The sequence below is a fragment of the Salmo trutta genome, chromosome 5, assembly GCF_901001165.1.
Source record: "Salmo trutta chromosome 5, fSalTru1.1, whole genome shotgun sequence".
Lineage (NCBI taxonomy): Eukaryota > Metazoa > Chordata > Actinopteri > Salmoniformes > Salmonidae > Salmo > Salmo trutta.
In genome coordinates this window covers 19600214-19621677 of record NC_042961.1, presented here as the reverse complement: position 1 = coordinate 19621677, position 21464 = coordinate 19600214, and the positions used below count along the sequence as shown (strand labels likewise).

Sequence of the window (21464 nt, the reverse complement as noted above, 5' to 3'; positions counted from 1 at the left end):
TCTCTGTCGTCTGTCTGTCTGTCTGTCTGTGTGTTCATCTCTCTCTGTGTTTCTCTCTGTCAAGGTGCCTTTGCTAAAGCCGAGGCTTAGTTAGTACTTCTGAGAGAAAAATGATCCTTTAAGTGCTTGCCCAGGAAATGTAGCGTGGCGGCACGGTTGACATTGATCATGTCAGGGTAACTTTGATAGATGGCGGTATCCTGTTTATGATGCAGGGTGGTGAGCATCTGTCTGGGCTTGGGACTTGATTTGTCCATTTTTCTTCTTCTAACGAGCTTATATGGGCTACTTGTTTTGCTCTTTGCATTTAACCACATCTTTATATTTGCACTGTAGCGCCTTGTTGGCCTCCTCCAGTTCCCCCACAGTGATAAATGATCCAGGCAGCCTGCAGGGACTGAGACTCTGTTTCAGTGCTGCTGTATCGTAGTCATAAAGCCACTGAGCTAGTCTCGTGACCTGGTCTGGTCCCAGAGGGCTCATTGGAATCAGCCCAGCCCACTGCAGGTGGAATGCATTGTCTTAATTCTCTAGTGGCTCCTATGTAAGGCAGGTGTTGTGCAGGAGATATTTCCCAGTTTACTAACACACTGACAGTGCACAGCTCTCACGGCATTGAGTTCCCTGACCCCCCCCCCCCCCATCCTCTGGCACTACCCTTGCGGCACCCTGCCTGCATCTGTGTTGGACTAGCCGCAATCGTAAACAAAATCTTAAATGCTCTGCAGCATTGGCCCACATTTGAGATCGTGTACCCCCAGCCACCCACACAGCCATATAATCATTCACATTTAAGGTCAGAGTTTTCCTTCCACACCTGTAACGCTATATTTGAGGAGGACGGGAACACATGGAGGTTATGGTGAGGCTATTTTTGGTCTCCGTGAGGAAAAAGTGCTCATGACACACAGAGGGCTTTGGGGATGGCCTGGTTTTGAGTTGGGGGAGGGGACCTAATGGAAAAACCATAAGGCTGCAATCTTTTGGCCATATGGAAGCGTCATCAAATTTGACCCTGCCGCATGGTTGTGTTGACTCGTTCTCTGAAGGGTTTGGGCCACTGTCAGCACAGAGACGCTGTGTACCCACAGGGAACAACACAGTCTGACAGGCAGTTTCACCAGCAAGGTTTTATAGCTGCCTTTTGCTTTATGATGCTGTTAGCTGAGCGGTTTTGCAAACAAATTATTATTGTATGTCCAAGACAAATGTCAAGTTAACATTTCTTTTAACTTTTAGTAGAACTGTTGTCTCTGTTTATCTTCTATTTCTGTTTTGCGTCGTCATGAGACATTATCCTGAGGACAAATTTTGGTTACAAGAACATGGATTGTGATCTGACGTGCACTAATCCTACTCTCTCTCTCTCTCTCTCTCTCTCTCTCTCTCTCTCTCTCTCTCTCTCTCTCTCTCTTTCTGCCCCTCCCTCAGGCGTGTTCCTCTCTGCCGCCTTCAAGATGAACAGGTTGGGCCTCCACAGGGGGCAGTGTTGAAGGCTGAGCCCCAGCTCGCCGACCCCCAGCCCGCCGACCCCCAGCCGAGACTCTGCTGAACCCAACACACACACGCACAGAAGATCCGCCACACACACAACCTGAGAGCAGGAGCTACACCCCCACGATACAACCAGCATCTCCTGATAACGGCCGTGTTTACGTGTGTACGAGGGAGCTGTGTGGTGTTCAGTGACAGGGAAAGGAGAGAGAGGAGAGAAACTGCTGATCCGCCGAGAGGAGGGGAGCGAGCGGAGGAGGAGGAGGAGGAGGAGGAGGAGGAGTGTGAGGAACGCAGAGGGAGAAACCCAATCCTCTTAGGTAGCAGAGCTGAGAGCTGAGGACGGGCGTGCCTGGGAGCCAGAGAGAGAGAGGTAGGAGAGTGCAGAGGTAGAGGGAGCCCAGAGACCAGCCCAGGCTGAGTCGGAGCAGCCAGACAGGCAGCGCGTTGTGCATCCAAAGAGGTGGAAAGGCGAGCAGGGCCAAAGCCGGAAGGCGACTCATGGGCTATGGGGGCCATGGTGACCTAGCGTAAATGGCTATTCCTCAGCACAGCTTGGTGCCAGTGTCTGCTGCTCAACCCTCCCCCTCTCTCTCTTCCTGTGTCCCTGCCCGCTGCTGTGCCCCGTTGCTGTTCGTCCCTGGTGCTGCCTTCTGCTCTGCGCCGGCACTGCCCCTGTCGTGCTGCGGCCATGGTGGCCAGCCTATGGAAGCTGGTGCGGGGCGTCAGGCAACTGGAGCTCCATCGCCTCATCTTGGCACTCATCGTCTTCTGCCTTTTCTCCATGGCTTTCCTGGCCTATTACGTCAGCAACAGCCCCAAGATCAAGGAGGCCCCCCCGCTGCCCTTCAGTGACTGTCGGGGGGTGCGGGCGGCTGTGGGAGGTGGGCAGCAGGCGCCCCTCTTCCTGCCTCACTCGGGTCGGCTGCGCCAGGTGAAGGCCATGGACAACTCTCATACGGACCCAGTGGTGCTGGTGTTTGTAGAGAGCATCTATTCTCAGCTGGGCCAGGAGATCGTAGCCATCCTGGAGTCCAGCCACTTTAGCTACCGCACCGAGATTGCCCCGGGGAAGGGAGACATGCCCACGCTAACGGAGCGCAACCGCGGCCGCTACGCCCTGGTCATATACGAGAATTTGCTGAAGTACGTCAACCTGGACGCCTGGAACCGCGACCTGCTGGACAAGTACTGCATGGAGTACAGTGTAGGCATCATCGGCTTCTTCAAGGCCAACGAGAACTCGCTGCTCAGCGCCCAGCTTAAGGGCTTCCCTCTCTTCCTGCACTCCCACCTGGGCCTGAGGGATTACCGAATCAACCACAACGCCCCACTGCTCTACATCACCAGACCCAACGAGGTGGAGCAGGGCCCCCTGCCCGGGGACGACTGGACCGTGTTCCAATCCAACCACTCCACCTACGAGCCTGTCCTCCTGGCCAGCACCAAGTCCTCTGACGCCCAGGCCCACCTGGGGCCGCTCAGTGCTATGCACGCCACCGTGGTCCAGGACCTGGGGCTCCACGACGGCATCCAGAGGGTCCTGTTTGGAAACAACCTATCCTACTGGCTGCACAAGCTGGTGTTTGTGGACGCCATCGCCTACCTGACGGGCAAGCGGCTCTGCCTCTCGCTGGAGCGCCACCTGCTGGTGGACGTGGACGATATCTTCGTGGGCAAGGAGGGCACCCGCATGAAGGTGACCGACGTAGAGGTGGGTTCTCTCTCTCTCTCTCTCTCTCTCTCTCTCTCTCTCTCTCTCTCTCTCTCTCTCTCTCTCTCTCTCTCTCTTACTCTACTCTACTCTACTCTACTCTACTCTACTCTACTCTAGGTTCACTGTCAGTGGTAATTAAGATTGTGTAAAGCTGTATTATTAATGACGTAAAAAAAAACGAAATAGGCGGTTATTCCGAAGAGGACGATTATTCAGCCTGTTACTTTAACAAGTATAGATGTTTCTGTTAAAGCAACCTTTGATTTACCACTTAGTTTTCAGGAAAGTGCTTCTTTCCTGCTCCTCTCATCATGGGACACATATTGATTTCCAATGGGATTCTCCGTAAGGTGTGTGACTTGTTTCTAAGGCAAGGCCTAATAAAGGCTGGCATTTATTAGGATGAATCTCAACAGGATCTGTGTCTTCTGCCGTTAGTCTCTTAATTATTTTATCTGGCTGTTAGCCTGCTACTGTGTCTAATCGGCCTGATTTACTTGTGTTTACTTCACTTTGAGAAAACCACCACTGGACGACTTTAAGCCTTTTCCAGTCTTAACCAAGCCTTATTTGAAGTGACAAAAACAGATTTGTAAGAGTCTCCAGTACATCACAGCTCTCATAATGGCTTTTCTCTACCCTCTATAGCTGTTGAACACACTTAACCCGCGTCAGCAGTTTGCAATGCAGAAAAGCGTTGCCTGTAGGGCCACTCTGACAAATGCATCAAACTAAATGAACACAACTAATGGGAAATATTAGGAGGATTAATTAGGCTTTTGCACTGACAACAGGGATGCAGTTTGGAGAGTGATAGGGGGCGGGACAAGGGAGCAAACTTGTCGCTTCAGCAAGGGCTCCCACAAGTCAATCAGCCGGTTAATGAGCCTGTCATCAATTCAGCCTGACAAGGTTGGGACCAAGCGGTTGCATAAGTAAGGGCATACGGAGGGAGAAAAGTACTGTTGGCACCGCCACAGTGTTTAGTCATCACACCACCAATGAGACGTTTCGGGTTAATTGCCCCTGTGGAAATGATGACTAATAGACCGTTTGACGTGTCAGGCAGCCGAGGCAGGTACATGCATGCTCTTGAGGCTGTAGCTTAACGGGGAAAACAACATTACATTACAGGTATATGGATTCATTGTGGAGCACAGAATAGAACAGCCGAGCCGGTGTAGTCAGAAGAATGGCCCATTGATTTTTTTTTTCTTCTCACCTCAATCTTCTGAACAGAAGTGGTCTTCTCTGAAAGGAATTGGCCTGCTTGGTCTCTAGAGCATCAAGTCAATGGAACCACTTACCACTTTCTAATGTGTTAAAGATGCTGAAATGCATTTGATTACTTTTCAAATAACGTTTCCACTCGGGCTGGGAATTGCCATGGACCTCACGATACGATATTTTCACAATACTTTAGTGGCGATACGATATGTATTGCGATTCGATACTGGGATGTTATTGTGATTTTGATGTTCCAGACATATTGCTCACCATTTGTCTGCTGCGGAGAGACAGAAGAGAGCGTGAGAACGTTTGTTTTGATCAGTCATGTAAATAAGTGGTGAAAACATGTTGGCTCGCTATGTAAAAAGAAGATGGGGAACAAGCTATAGGATGAAAAATAACAGCGTTTTAGCGCAGGTACAGACGACTAGCGAAAGCCAACGCTGCCTAGCAACCAAAAAAAAAGAAAGATATTTAGGAAATTGTTTATTGATCCGGACAGTTGTCTTGTGCAGCATTAAGATATTGCAATTTTGACGTTAAATCACCTAAATTCTCTACTAAAGTGGATGTAAAAAGCATGTTAAACATGTGTTGCTCTTTGGGGACCCTGTTATTCACCTGTAGTTCATTGCAACCTACCATGTTGAACCTATTAACATTTTGAGGTGTCACAAAGAGGTTAGAATTTTTCTTCCGCCTGCCCTGACGTGGTGTTAAGCATTATGGTTGTTGCCATGCAGGCTGGACTTTATTTACCGCAGTGTTGTCTAACTACCCCTACCACCTGGCCTCTGGTTGAGCAAAGCAGCTTTAATCACCTCAAGCAGTTGTGAGGCGAGTAACGGGGCACAAACAAGGCATGGCTAATGGACCACTAATCTTGTCTATTATTCTCACTCTGGGTGCAACCTCAGCACTGCACTGACTCTTAAGCACTAAAGCTGATTTACACACACACACGCACACCACGCACATACATGCATTACCACGTTCACTTTTCTATGCTATGTTAGATACGGTTGACTCCTGCATCTCAGCTATATTCTACTTGCTTGGTTTATGGTTGAATTTACATTCAGTGCCCTTAGAGGGCTTGCCATAATCACTCTGGTTGGATGGGTACTCGGTCACCTCAGCATCTCAAACAGGCATTTCTAGATCTCTGTCCTTATGGTAAATGGCAGCTGCTGTTTGCAATTGACCATGTCCTCTCATCCTCCTCCTATAATGCAGGTCTGGGCCAGGTAGAAGTCCTGGACATGTTGACGGTCTAGGGCAGGGGTTCCCAAACCTTTTCACTTCCAGCATTGGGGAACATCCCGCGCACCCCCCTGCACACGAGCGCATGTGCCACGTCTATTTCTATGTGCACAAGCACTGTTTTTGACTAACTGTTCACAACGCTCTTGTTGGTGGAGAGAATTTTGCGGGTTTAAAGCTTATTTCCTGCGATTGTACACATTTTGTCATGGGTTGCAAAGAAAATATTGCAGTTTTAAAGCAAATTGTCTTACCTGGCCCTATACATTTTGGCATGTCTAATGTGTAATCATGTGATATTTGAGTGACAAATAAATTACAACAATATCTAAAAAAAAAAACATAAGCTAGTTGGGCTGACGTGGACTAGTTTGATCTGGACATTTCTGACAAGTTATAAATAGCTCTCTAAGGTATGCAATGACTAAAATGACCGATAATGTACCACCCAATTTCAAAATTGCACTTTGTGCATTCTGTTAAAACTTTCAAGAATCTATTTAAAGCCTGACTGAGTTCCCCCCCCCCCACAGTTTGTGAACCACTAGTCTAGGGTATGGTCAGTCAATGCCCAGAGGCTTCAGTCAGATCATCACTGCAGGTTGAGGCTTTTAAGCCAGCCCGGGCATTCACAATGTCCTTCGATTTGTTTCTAAAGACATGGGGAAATTCAAGGATATTGAGGTCAGTGATCTGTAGGTATCCATTTGATAAGGCAATCGAAGAGGAAATGCAAAGAGCTCTTCTCACCTCCTTGTCGGCTCTCTGTACTTGCCACAGATGGTGAAGATCAGTTTCCATGGTGACTAACCAGAGCCCCTGACCGACCCTTATGCCCCCACCCCTCTGTCTGTCTGCCCTTCTGCCTACCCCAGCCCTCCTTACTCTGACCCCTCTTTACCAGGCTGGCACAAAGGTCTGTGTGTCCCCACAGGACATCACCCAGGCATATGCTCCATACCACATCCCCCTGTACAGTAGCCTCTCTCCCTTTTGAAAGACGATCGGTTGTTGTGGTGCTGGAAGACAGTTCAGTTACTGATCACCGCTTGTCATCAGACATGAAATATCGCTTGATCTGTCTGTGGGGACACATTTGTCTCTCCGTCAGCAAACCTAAGGTCCCGGGCAGCCAGTACTGAGACATGGATCATATTGCGCACACACACAGACCGCACAAACACACACAGACCGCACAAACACACACAGACCGCACAAACACACACAGACACTCATCCTAATCGGCAAGAAAAACAAAGTGTGTGCACATGCTCAAGGACATCAGTCCCCCTTTAAATAAGTCAGCGATTGTATCTCTTATCAGGTACAGCCGCTATCTCTCTCCCAGAGGTACAGTGCATAGCTCTGGGTTGATTTGTGGAGGCAGAGCAGCTATCTCTTTCCCCATCCTGTGATTTGTATATGGATGCTGCTAGCTAGCTGATAAAGTGTGAAGGTTTGGGGAATTTGTTGAACAGGACTCCGTGGGTTTGCTTTGCAATCCCATTTCAGTCTGTACAATAACCCCAACATTTGCTCATTCTTTCACCCTTGTGGCTACCTAGATATGTTCTGATTTTATTCCATGTCGTCCCATTGTCTGTATTCTTCACTTGAATGATGCATCTGCATTTTATGTCCAAGAGTTATTTCGCCATCTAGTGGTTAAGAAAAAAATTGGTTTGTCAGCAACATTCTAGTTTTTAAAGCGAATAACTGCAATTGTGAATATAATTCCCATTCCTCTGTCATGTCCTCGTTTGCAGGCCTTGCTCAATACTCAAAGCAAGCTGCGAACGCTGGTCCCTGATTTCACCTTTAACCTCGGCTTCTCTGGAAAGTTCTACCACACAGGTAAAGAGAGCATCTCGCAGTGAAAACACAGAACATACCCTGTGCTAGAGAATGTCACTGTTGATTGATTTTGAGATGGAGAAACTCCCTGTACCCATCTTTCCCCCCCTCCAGGCACAGACGAGGAGGACCGGGGAGATGACATGCTGCTCAGACACAGGAAGGAGTTCTGGTGGTTCCCCCACATGTGGAGTCACATGCAGCCCCACCTGTTCCACAACGTCAGCGTGTTGGCTGAACAGATGAGGCTCAACATGCTATTTGCCCAGGTGATTGGGCTTCCAGTCTGTCGATACAAAACATCATAATCATACAATAGCTCTCTCTAGTAAGATGCATGCTGTAGTTATGGCCGTGTTGATCCAGATGGTGAGTGGTAATTGGATTCCTGTATGCTGGCCGTTGTAGATGTTTCCTTGTTCGCGATTACAATAAACCACGGTAACAAGGCTCCCAGACATTGGGGCTAAAGATGCCCCCAAGGCTGCCTTGTTAATGTAGTGAGTGGCATTGGGAGCCAAGGGGCTGGGCCCAGCGAGCAGACGGTGTCAGTGTGTGTGTGTGTGAGGTGATTACTAACCAACACCACGTCCCCTCTCAGTAATCCCTGCTGCCATACAGCTGTCTTTGCTGGCTGACACTGACGGAGAGCATCTCTGAGCGGTCAGGGGAGAGGATCCTTCAAACAGCTCTCCATAGCTTCTCCTTAGGAAGGATACACACTGTCTCAACTGAGCTGAACAAACACCAATCCCTCAAGCGTTCCCAACACTCTGTGTTTTTCCAGCGAGGGGCACAGTGGCACGGCACCACCATACATTAAGATTCGAATGCATTTTTGTTAGTCTCTAAAGGATTTAGGCTCCTGCTGAGCTTCCTGACTGTTTCTTATTTAGCAGTGTGGAGTGGTCTGTGGACAGAGCAGGGCTATGTCGCCCTCCAGTGGAGGAGCTGCACATTATTTTTTCTGCTGCGTGTTTGTTGTGAAGCAGACGGTGACTCATTCATGGTTCAATAAAATGGCCATTTAATCACGTTTTGTTATTGTAATTTGTTCCTGGTGTCCTTTCCTGTCCCTAGACACTACTAATATCCATCGGTCTCTCACTCTATCTCTACCCCCCCCCTTCCTCTCCAGGAGCATGGGATCCCTACAGACATGGGCTATGCTGTGGCCCCCCACCACTCGGGGGTCTACCCCGTCCACAGCCAGCTGTACGAGGCCTGGAAGTCAGTGTGGGGCATCAAGGTGACCAGCACAGAGGAGTACCCCCACCTCAGACCTGCCCGCTACCGCAGGGGCTTCATCCACAGTGGCATCCAGGTCAGTCTACTGTTAGTCATGGCAGTCAATCAGTTTATTAAGTGATGAACTGTGGTTTAAAGCTTGCCGCCATTGGACTCTGGAGTGATGAATCACGCTTCACCATCTGGCAGTCCGACAGACTAATCTGGGTTTGGTGGATGCCAGGAGAACGCTACCTGTCCAAATGTATAGCTTGTGCCAACTGTAAAGTTTGGTGGAGGAGGAATAATGGTCTGGGGCTGTTTTTCATGGTTTGGGCTAGGCCCCTCGGGGGACCACAGATTTCCCACATGTTATTTAGTATATGTAAAGACAAGATTAAATCAAGAATGGTTTGATGGGTGACAATATTAGCCTATAACTTGTGAATTATATATTATCCCTTGTGAAGGGAAATCTTAATGCTACAGTATGCAATTACATTCTAGACGATTCTGTGCTTCCAACTTTGTGGTAACAATTAGGGGAAGGCCCTTTCTTGTTTCAGCATGACAATGCCCCCGGGGGACCAAATTCATATTAATGCCTATGATTTTGGAATGAGATGTTTGACAAGCAGGTGTCCACATACTTTTGGTCATGTAATGTATAATTCAATAGATGTCCTTACAAAAAATTACAATTAAGCAGCTTTTCTGCTTTTTTGCCTCTGCTTGGCCTGTTAGGAAACAAGAGTGATTTGGGTGCCCGCTAACGTCTTCTAAACAACCAGCAGGCCAACTCTTTCAAACCAATTTTTTTAAATAGACGTGACTGGCGAGATAGCTGTTGCATAGGCTTTATCCTTTTTTCTAAAGCCAGCTGTGGATTGCTTGGCTTGCTAGCTCGCTTGCGTGCAGTGAGCTCATATCAGAGTTGTTGCGGTGACCGTATAACTGGCAGTCAAATACCACATTACCGTTTAGTCATGGTAATTAGGCTTCTCCAAGCTCTGATGCTGCTGATGGTCATTAGTAGCCTACCAAACTTGCTAACTGCCTGGTACTCAGCACTCTTTTATCCCTCTAATCACTCTGACATCAATGCAAATGTAATCGAAAATCTAATCAAACACTTCATGAGACCCCATGAGCTCAAGTTGCCCAACATTTCTATAGGCTATGCAATTGTGAGAGAAAACAAAGTGATGGCCTCTACTAAAAAGAGGAGGATCCCATCAGCTTTCTATAGGCTAGGCCTACTATATTTATTTCTCAATTTTCCTAATATTAAGAACATTGTTTATATTTACTACAGGAGTATAGCCTACCTGGCTGGCATGAAAATAAACCATAGGGCAAAGTGTCCTCCATTCGCTATTTAACATGTATTTTTTTCCGCTGCCCTGTTTCGATACAGGTGCATGATAATGGTCAATTCTAAATCAAAACAGATTTCCCACATATGTTATTTAGTATATGTAAAGACAAGATTAAATCAAGAATAGTTTGATGGGTGACAATATTAGCCTATAGCCTAAATTATACCCAGCATAAGAAACAATTCATTTTTTTGTGACTTTTTCGAATCATAGTCACACGGGCCTATATGTTTTAATAAGGTTTGTATCACAACTAAAGTGGCCAAATAACTTCTTAAAATGTAAGCACATGAATCTGCTTTACAAGGGGTGTAGAGCCTAACTGGCACATATAAGTAGCGTGTGAGTTTCAAGTTTGGGGAAGATAATTTTCACCATAAAAATGCACCTTTCTAATATAAGCATTACATGCATAATTGCATTTCCATTAATGGAACATTTGCGCTTATAGCCTACTACCATGTGCACATTGCTGCGCTTATAATGTGAAGAAATAGCCTAATAGTTTATCAACATTTTAAGCTAAACGTTCTGATCTGTTGTATCAGCCACACTTTTTTTTTATGCTAGTGGTTTTATTAATTTGGGATCTGTGGCATCCCACAACTGTCCCAGACTATGTTTGGAATATTTATTTCTCGCACAGAATAAAATAGGCTGACTTTTGTACTATGGGGACAGTAGATTGAAATAATAGGCTAGTGCTTTTGCTGTTCGTTATACCTACTCATCCTGTTTGCTTGAAAAAGTAAATGTGGACAGTTCTTCCAATATCTTCAATATGCACCTCGGAATTGGATAAGGACGGGCGTCATTGCGTCCCCAATGTGTCTGTCTTCACTTGTAGCCTGTGAGAAAGACCTGATGACGTGCTGTAGTACACAGGACTAAGGGAGAAGTGCACAACAGCCACTGGCTGCAAAAGGCATGGATTTTTTTAGGGTGCATAATGGCCACACAAAGGGGATGCCGTCGTGAAATTCTAGGCATTATCAAGTGCTTGTCAAATTGTGAATGAGTGACTGATGTAGTGTGTACAGCCTGTGCAAAAAAACAAAGCAGAGCTCATCAATCAATCAATCAATCAAATGTATTTATAAAGCCCTTCTTACATCAGCTGATGTCACAATGTGCCGTACAGAAACCCAGCCTAAAACCCCAAACGGCAAGCAATGCAGGTGTAGAAGCACGGTGGCAAGGAAAAACTAGAAAGGCCAGAACCTAGGAAGGAACCTAGAGAGGAACCAGGCTATGAGGGGTGGCCAGTCCTCTTCTGGCTGTGCCTGGTGGAGATTATAACAGAACATGGGCAAGATGTTCAAATGTTCATAGATGACCAGCAGGGTCAAATAATAATAATCACAGTGGTTGTAGAGGGTGCAACGGGTCAGCACCTCAGTAGTAAATGTCAGTTGGCTTTTCATAGCTGATCATTCAGTGTATCTCTACCGCTCCTGCTGTCTCTACAGAGTTGAAAACAGCAAGTCTGGGACAAGTAGCACGTCCTGTGAACAGGTCAGGGTTCCATAGCCACAGGCAGAACAGTTGAAACTGGAGCAGCAGCACGACAAGGTGGACTGGGGACAGCAGGGAGTCATCAGGCCAGGTATTCCTGAGGCATGGTCCTAGGGCTCAGGTCCTCCTAGAGAGAGAAAGGAAGAAAGAAGGAGAGAAAGAAAGAGAGAGGGAATTAGAGAGAGCATACTTAAATTCACACAAGACACCGGATAAGACGGGAAATACTCCAGATATAACAGACTGACCCTAGCCCCCCGACACATAAACTATTGCAGCTATTGCAAATACTGGAGGCTGAGACAGGAGGGGTCGGGAGACACTGTGGCCCCGTCCGACGGTACCCCCGGACAGGGCCAAACTGGCAGGATATAACCCCACCCACTTTGCCAAAGCACAGCCCCCACACCACTAGAGGGATATCAACCACCAACTTACCATCCTGAGACAAGGCAGAGTATAGCCCACGAAGATCTCCCCCACGGCACAACCCAAGGGGGGTGCCAACCCGGACAGGAAGATCACGTCAGTTACTCAACCCACTCAAGTGACGCACCTCTCCTAGGGACAGCATGGTAGAACACCAGTAGGCCAGTGACTCAGCCCCTGTAATAGGGTTAGAGGCAGAGAATCCCAGTGGAGAGAGGGGAACCGGCCAGGCAGAGACAGCAAGGGCGGTTCGTTGCTCCAGTGCCTTTCCGTTCACCTTCACACTCCTGGGCCAGACTACACTCAATCATAGGACCTACTGAAGCGATGAGTCTTCAATAAAGACAAAGATTGAGACCGAGTCTGCGTCTCTCACATGGATAGGCAGACCATTCCATAAAAATTGAGCTCTATTGGAGAAAGCCCTGCCTCCAGCTGTTTGCTTAGAAATTCTAGGGACAGTAAGGAGGCCTGCGCCTTGTGACTGTATCGTACGTGTAGGTATGTACGGCAGAACCAAATCAGAAAGATAGGTAGGAGCAAGCCCATGTAATGCTTTGTAAGTTAGCAGTAAAACCTTGAAATCAGCCCTTGCCTTAACAGGAAGCCAGTGTAGAGAGGCTAGCACTGGAGTAATATGATCACATTTTTGGGTTCTAGTCAAGATTCTAGCAGCCGTGTTTAGCACTAACTGAAGTTTATTTAGTGCTTTATCCGGGTAGCCGGAAAGTAGAGCATTGCAGTAGTCTAACCTAGAAGTGACAAAAGCATGGATTTTGTCACTTCTAGGAGACAAAACTCATGCCTTTCAAGCAACTTTTTTCCAAATCATTAGTCAAATCATCCAGCCTTACAATATATTAAAAATGAAAACATATGGCCCAACGTTTGTAGAACTAAAGTCACATTAATAACTCTAAATTAAGCATGTAGGAGTACCTACTAGGCTACCTGGGGCGTCAGGTAGCCTAGTGGTAAGAGCGTTGGGCCAGTAACCGAAAGGTTGCTAGATCGAATCCCCGAGCTGACAAGGTAAAAATCTGTCGTTCTGCCCCTGAACAAGGCAGTGTTCCCCGGTAGGCTGTCATTGTAAATAAGAATTTGTTCTTAACTGACTTGCCTAGTTAAATATAGGTTTAATTTATTTTTCTAACCTATTACTTTGTTAACCGCTCAACACAGAATAGCTCCATGTGCGCACTCCCTCAAATCTCAAATTTTATTCAGCTTTGTTCAATTGTATTCTTCATACTATAAAATATTGCCACGGAATTCTAAGCAAATCTTGTCTGTTAAATGAACTAGTGTGGCCCACAGCCATTTGGCATAGCCACATCAGGACCTAACATAAGGACAACTCAGAGTATGCTTTTCTGGTCTTCTGAAATGGGCTACATTTTCTTCATATCGTGCTTTAGACATGTTCAAAATAAATAATGGATTTATTGTGAAGGTGTAGGCTATGTTACATGGATTTATTCAACTTTTTAAAATGTAAATGTTCCAAAGGTCAGCATCAGTGGCATGTAGGCTGTGTGGAAGCCAGGAGTGTTTGTTAATTACCCTGAGACCGACAGTTATTTGCTTGACAACCACCGGCTGACGAAGTTTTCGTGACCGCCACAGCCCTAGCTCGTGTCTCCCCTAATCTCGAGAAGGATCATTCTCCCCACCAGATCACATACCGGCCTGTCTCGGCCAAAGATAGATGTCATTATCCAAGCAAATTTGATAAAGTTTGAGGTAGGTTTTTGAAATTTATGCTTTGGCCACAAATACGAGTTTAAGACGTCAACAACATTATTTGGGTATAAAGTTGTCTGAATATTAACTTTAAAAAGTGAGATTTTCACTCTACAGTTATTTTAAACTTCAATTGAAGTCAAATTGTCACTTCATCTCTCATTGACGTCAATGACAAAGTGAAAATATGACTTCATCAGAAGTTAGGATTTGCCCCTCAGTGCTTAATGAGCGCAGTCAAGGGCTTAGAGTTTTTACAAAGGTGCAAAGGCCCTATTCATTAATAAAGTGGAGAGAAGGAAGAGAAAGTTGGTTATTTGGATGTATTTTTGACAGTTTCCCTTCTCTGTCTCTGCAGGTGTTACCCAGACAGACATGTGGCCTCTTCACTCACACTATCTTCTATAACGAGTACCCAGGAGGCTCCAAAGAGCTGGACAAGAGCATCAGGGGAGGAGAGCTGTTCCTCACCGTCCTCCTCAACCCTGTAAGTTCTAGTCCGCTCTGGAGATACTCTGCCTGTCATTACTGGAGCTGCTACCCTCTTCAGGTCGCTGCTCTATATGACTGGAAGAATCTTAACTTGGAAAATGGAATTCTAACTTTAATTTTTGTGTAAATCACGCATCGATGTCAATCTGTGCTACAATTGCAGGTGCCTCACAAGTTGGGATTTAGCCCCGTAAACAGTGAAAAGTATCACATCCCTCCTCTGACCCCCCCTTCCCCCCCAGATCAGCATCTTCATGACCCACCTGTCTAACTATGGGAATGACCGGCTGGGCCTGTACACCTTTGAGTCCCTGGTGAAGTTTGTTCAGTGTTGGACCAACCTGCGGCTGCAGACCCTGCCCCCCACGCAGCTGGCTGACAAATACTTCCAGATCTTCCCTGAGGAGAGGGACCCCCTCTGGCAGGTTAGGGAACTGCAATTATTATTATAGACATGGTAGTACATCGGTTGTTCGTTACTGTTTCCTATTTTGGATATGTACTGTTTTCATGAGATTCTTATAATAAAGTTTGGCCTATCAATTTATTTGAGTTTGCAATGAAATGACTTACTGATGAGCTATATGTATTGGTGACCCTAACCTAACCCCTCTCTATTTGGCCTCAGAACCCATGTCAGGACAAGAGGCATAAAGACATCTGGTCGAAGGAAAAGACCTGTGATAGACTACCCAGGTTCTTGGTCGTAGGCCCACAGAAAACAGGTGAGACCCTGTGGCCAGCCATTCTCCTCCTACGTAACCTCTCTTGGCCAGAATGTGTAGCACGATGGCGTTTGTGGTGGTGAGTTTCAGTCTAACCAAAAGTGTATATTTGTATGTGTTATTTCAGGCACCACAGCCCTGCACTCATTCCTGAGCCTCCACCCTGCCATCACCAGTAGCTTCCCCAGTCCTGCTACCTTTGAGGAGATCCAGTTCTTTAGCGGACCCAACTACGACAACGGCATTGACTGGTAAGACAACATTACTGCCCATTCTTTAACTTTTTGAGGCTAGTGGGATGCTAGCGTCCCACCCACCGTGCAGCCAGTGAAAAATCAGAGCGCCAAATTCGAAAACAACAAAATGTCATAATTCTAATTTCTCAAACATACAACTATTTTACACCATATTATAGATAAACATCTCCTTAATCCAACCACGTTGTCCGATTTCAAAAAGGCTTTACGGCGAAAGCATAAAGTTAGATTATGTTAGGACAGTACATAGACAAAAAATTACACACAGCCATTTTCAATGCAAGGACAAGTGTCACCAAAAGCAGAAAACCAGCTAAAATTATGCACTAACCTTTGACCATCTTCATCAGATGACACTCCTAGGACATTATGTTAGACAATACATCCATTTTTTGTTATATTTATATCCAAAAACAGCATTTTACATTGGCGCGTGACGTTCAGAAAATGTATTTCCCCCAAAACTACCGGTGAATCAGCACAACAATTTACAAAAATACTCATTATAAACGTTGATAAAATATTAAACTGTTATTCAAAGAATTATAGATTAACATCTCCTGAATGCAACCGCATTGACAGATTTCAAAATAACTTTACTGGGAAAGCACACTTTGCAATAATCTGAGTACTGCGCTCAGAAAAATACATCAGGCAATTACAGATACCTGCCATTTTGGAGTCATCTAAATGCATAAATAGCATTAGAAATATTCACTTACCTTTAATAATCTTCATCAGAAGGCACTTCCAGGAATCCCAGGTCCACAATAAATGTTGTTTTGTTCGATAAAGTTAATAATTTATGTCCAAATAACTCCATGTTGTTTGCGCGTTCAGTAAGCTACTCAAAATGTAGGACGCGCAAGGAAAATGTCACGACGAAAAGTCTAAAAAAGTTATGTTTACGTTCGTTCAAACATGTTTACGTTCGTTCAAACGTTGTAAAGCATCAATCTTTAGGGCCTTTAGAACGTGAAAATTCAGTAATATTCCAACTGGACGATTCCATTGTCTTGAAAAACTTTTTGGAACAGAGCTACCTCCTAACGTGAATGCGCGCCAATAAACTGATGTCCTTCCCTGGGTCACCAACTTCCCAGCCTTCTTGTTCGGTCTCTGTTCATCATAGACGCCTCAAACAACTTTCTAAAGACTATTGACATCTAGTGGAAGCATTAGGAAGTGCAAAATGAACCCTAACTCACTGTGTGTTCGATTGGCAGTGACTTGAAAAAACTACAGGCACCAGATTTTCATTTCCTGGTTGTATTTTTCTCAGGTTTTTGCCTGGCATATGAGTTCTGTTATACTCACAGACACCATTCAAACAGTTTTAGAAACTTCAGAGTGTTTTCTATCTAAAATCTAAATATTTGACTCTGGGCACGATTATTAGGCCGTTTACTCTGGGCACGCTTTTCATCCAAAATCGAAAATACTGCCCCCTATACCTTGACAGGTTAAACACTATAATGAAGCCTGTAGCCACCTCACCTCAACATTGCCTCTAAGTAGTTCCTTCATGCTTACTTGTAGTTTAGTCTTCCTCCATATTGCTCTCTTATCTAGTCCTCTCGTATCAGTGAGAATGTATAACAGTATGGTCTATTTGGTCCTAGGTGGAAAGGGACATGGCGCAGGAAGCCATTCAAAGTTATTGGGACTTTTTATGTCATAAGCTCTTCCCTGGCCCTCAGTAAACCAAACTGTTCTTCCCCCTCCTCTCTTCAGGTACATGGACTTCTTCCCCTTCCCATCGAATGTCAGCACAGACTTCATGTTTGAGAAAAGTGCCAACTACTTTGACACGGAGGTAGCCCCTAAGAGAGCGGCGGCCCTGCTGTCCCGGGCTAAGATCCTGGCTGTGCTCATCAACCCAGTGGACCGCGCCTACTCCTGGTACCAGGTGGGTCTATCACACTACACAGATCAGGTTTACCAATGTTCAGGATCAGCTCTAACTACCTCAGCCATAATATGAACCATTAGGGTCATGAAATATAAACTGTTCCCAGACCATTTTGACCGTTAACTTCTTTGGGCTATTTGGGACGCTAGCGTGCCACCCGTGGCGCACCCTATCAACAGCAGGTGCATTTCAAGAGCGGCAAATTTGAAACCAAATAAATGTCAAAATTCAAATTTCTCAAACATACAACTATCTTACACCCTTTGAAAGATAAACATCTCCTTAATCTAACCACGTTGTCCGATTTCAAAAAGGTTTTACGGCGAAAGCATTAAGTTAGGTTATGTTAGGAGAGTACATTGACAATAGCTGTGTGTAATGTATTGTCAATTCAAAGACAGGCGTCACCAAAACCATAAAATCAGCTAAAATTATGCACTAACCTTTTACAATCTCCATCAGATGACACTCCAAGGACATTATGTTAGACAATGCATGCATTTTTAGTTCTATCAAGTTCATATTTATATCCAAAAACAGCGTTTTACTATGGCGTTGATGTTCAGGAAATCGTTTCCCTCCAATAACCGGCAGTCAAGTCATCACAACAAAATAATTAATTAATATTAGAAAACATTGGTAAAATATTATATTGTCATTCAAAGAATTATAGATTTACATCTCTTGAACGCAATCGACTTGCCAGATTTAAAAATAACCTTACTGGGAAATCACACTTTGCAATAATCTGAGCACTGCGCCCAGAAAAATACGCTTTGCGATACAGACTAACCGCCATGTTGGAGAGATCTAAAATCGAAAATACTATGTAAATAATCCATTACCTTTTGATTCTCTTCATCAGATGTCACTTCCAGGAATCTCAGGTCCATAACGAATGTAGTTTTGTTCAAAAAAGCTCATCATTTATGTCCAAAAAGCTCCGTGTTGTTAGCACATGATCTAAGCCAGCCGGACTTCACTTCACGAACGGAAAAAATATATTTACGTTCGTTCAAACATGTCAAACGTTGTATCGCATAAATCATTAGTGCCTTTTTTAACCAGAACATGAATAAAATTCAAGGAGGATGATTGGGTTCTCTTTTAAAACGTATTGGAACGAGAGTACCCAACATGAACTTGCGCGCCAGGTGTCTAATCGGCCATCACCGTTCCAAGTCTCTTGTTCGGTCAGATCTCAGAGTAGAAGGCTCAAAACACTTTGTAAAGGCTGGTGACATCTTGTGGAAGCAATAGGAAGTGCCAAAACATTCATCAGCCCCTTTGTTTTTCAATGGCATAGGCTTAAAGTCAATTCAACACATCAGGTATCCACTTCCTGTCAGAATCTGTCTCAGGGTTTTGCCTGCCAAATGAGTTCTGTTATACTCACAGACACCATTCAAACAGTTTTAGAAACTTTAGGGTGTTTTCTATCCAAACCTGAACAATAATATGCATATTCTAGCTTCTGAGTTGGTGTAGGAGGCAGTTAAAAATGGGCACATATTTTTTCCAAAATTCTCAATGCTGCCCCCTAGCCCGTAGAGGTTAAGTGACCACACATGCTGAAGATACTGCTGGATGTAGAGTCATCTGTTTTTATTTTAGCTTCACCTGTGAGGTTTATTTGCTTGTAGGCCATTATTGTAAATAAGAATTTGTTCTTAACTGACTTGCCCAGTTAAATATAATAATTATTCTCGTTATTTGCTTGTAGTTACTTTAACAAGCAAGGGAGGTCAAAGTTATCTTGTTACTTGATCCTGCTGAATCCTGATCCTGAATAACCTTTGACTCATGATGGCTGACCTTTGACCTATCCCATGTGTGTGACCCTGCAGCACCAGCGGGCTCATCAGGACCCAATGGCCATCAACCACACATTCCAGGAGGTGGTGACAGCGGGGCCTGCCTCCCCCCGAGAGCTGATCATCCTGCAGAGACGCTGCCTTAAACCTGGGGCCTACGCCACCCACCTGGAGCGCTGGCTCCACCACTACCAGCCCAGCCAGGTAACACTTTACTGGACATACACATTTACATACACAAACATACTATACGACCACAGCTAGATAATGAAAACTACAGGAGACGCCCCCAATCACCAATTCAAAATCATCCATTCCGTATTTTCCTTGCTTGATCATGGCAGTAGCACCTGTGTGAAGGCCAGAATGTGAGAGGTGTGATTCCTGTTTCCAGGTGCACATAGTGGACGGGTCCCAGCTGCGTTCCAACCCTGCCCTGGTCATGGAGGGCATCCAGAGGTTCCTGGGGGTCACACCCATCTTCAACTACACCCAGGCTCTGACGTACGATGAAAGTAAAGGGTTCTGGTGCCAGAGGGTGGAAGGTGGACGACCCAAGTGTCTTGGCAAGAGTAAAGGCAGGAAATACCCTGACATGACCCCGGAGGTACAGTGACGTCACACACAACATTATCCCGTTGCCAGCGTGCCATGATGCATTTTGTTTCACTTCTGTCTAACATGTAATTATGTCTAAACAAGTGTCTCATACAGTCCTTACCTGACTGTTCTCTGCTGTGTGCATTACAGTCGCGTGCCTTCCTGGCGGAGCATTACCGGGAGCACAACATGGAGCTGCTGAGGCTGCTGAACCGGCTGGGCCAGCCCCTGCCCGCCTGGCTGAGAGAGGAGCTGCAGAGCTCCAGCTGGAGCTGAGAGTGGAACCACAGTCTGGAATGGAGCACTGCCCCACCCGGCCCGGCCCGGGGGGAGAGGGCCCTGTTCACCCACACCAGTCACTACAGAGGGTGAATGAGGTGAGAGGGCGGGAGGACAGCCCCCTATCAGGACAATGGACTCCGAAACACCACTGTAACAACCAAACCTCATGGGTGAAATAACCTCTAATAAGGGAGTTAATGAGTTGGACTGGAACACCTTGCAGTCGCACACATCGTCTTCATCCAGAAAGTAGAGGACTTGTCTAAGCCTGCAGACGGTTAGACTGACTGACGCCTGGGTCTGGTAGACTGAGATGGGGTGGGGGGAGGTCTAATGTCACCCCACTATTTAACAGGAACTGACCTCACAGGATATCCTGTGGCCCTGTAGCGCATGAATGAGCTCGGCAACATACGTGGTCACAAGATCACACACACACACTTCTCATTTCTTCAGAAGAATGATTGTAAAACGTTGTACATTTTAAATCTGTTGTATATTTTGGGGGGGGGGGGGGAGAATGTGACAGAATAGACATTGACTAAATGAGACAGCGTACTGTAGTGCTCTGGACAGAGGCTTGTGCCGTAGGATGGATGTGGGGTATTAATCACATGCCACAGCTCCTCCAGACTCTCTGTGCATTCCACTACCCCAGAGCTGAGGCCATTGGAGGACATTCTGACAAACAAACTATCTACTAAAGGCCCCACAAGTCTACAGAGAAACCACACACTTTTAACATGCACTTTCCCCGACTCACATAGGTACCCAGCCAGTTTAGAGCTGCGTAGAGAGGAGGATGAGCTAGAGGGAGATGGAAAAAGACAGGGTCTATGTCTCTCTGCCTGTGACTGTCCGTCTTAACAGGAGCTGCTGTCTTGTTTTGTTTTCTGTTTATTTTGTAAAAACTACAAAACAAAGACCAACGCTGTATCATCTCTAATAAACTCAAGAGAGGTTGGAATGGATTGTTTATTTATAAAAAGAAATGTACCCACAGCTTCTGCATGTCTGTCAATGCAGGAGCCACTGTCTTTTACCCATCTGATGCTGTCTACAGAAGACTGGAATGGAAATGGCAGTGCCTCCAGTGTTTGACGGACAGGAGACTAGAGGTACATATTATAGTCTGCAGTACAGTAATTCTACTCTTCGGGAAGGCATCTTTTCAATGGATTATTCCACTGGATCTATCATTTCTGTAAGTGATAAAGTCAGAGAAGCCGGTGTTTGGAGATTATATTGGCACGGGTGTCAGGCTCGGGCCGGCAAACCGTGCCAATATCTCCTCCAAACACCGGCTTCGAGGGCATTGTCACTTAACTATCTCGCATGACGAATCTGTGTGAAACCTGTTAAATGTTAGATCATGTTCATTATTCACGGTCCAGTGTTAACAAGGGACTTGACCACAATCTCCAAAGTCCCTTAGCTGGATAGACTCCAGTAACGGTGTGTGGGTGAAATCACTGGGGACGACAAGCCCCCCCATCCAAAAATAAGCCATATTACAACCAATGTGTTACGT

General features: G+C 45.8%; 1 protein-coding gene across 5 annotated transcripts in view; it reads left to right on the top strand.

The window, feature by feature from the left end:
* Nucleotides 1–21464, top strand: part of LOC115193804 (bifunctional heparan sulfate N-deacetylase/N-sulfotransferase 2-like) — a 169403-nt gene extending 147939 nt beyond the window's left edge. For all 5 annotated transcript variants that reach the window (XM_029752809.1, XM_029752808.1, XM_029752810.1 and 2 more), the window contains 12 exons: nucleotides 1432–3208; nucleotides 7471–7558; nucleotides 7673–7827; nucleotides 8697–8882; nucleotides 14210–14338; nucleotides 14586–14768; nucleotides 14972–15068; nucleotides 15196–15319; nucleotides 17060–17234; nucleotides 19085–19255; nucleotides 19446–19658; nucleotides 19802–21464. In XM_029752809.1, the coding sequence (XP_029608669.1) occupies nucleotides 2186–3208; nucleotides 7471–7558; nucleotides 7673–7827; nucleotides 8697–8882; nucleotides 14210–14338; nucleotides 14586–14768; nucleotides 14972–15068; nucleotides 15196–15319; nucleotides 17060–17234; nucleotides 19085–19255; nucleotides 19446–19658; nucleotides 19802–19927 (2670 nt within the window). In that variant the 5' untranslated portion in view covers nucleotides 1432–2185 and the 3' untranslated portion in view covers nucleotides 19928–21464. The remainder of the gene's footprint in view (nucleotides 1–1431; nucleotides 3209–7470; nucleotides 7559–7672; nucleotides 7828–8696; nucleotides 8883–14209; nucleotides 14339–14585; nucleotides 14769–14971; nucleotides 15069–15195; nucleotides 15320–17059; nucleotides 17235–19084; nucleotides 19256–19445; nucleotides 19659–19801) is intronic.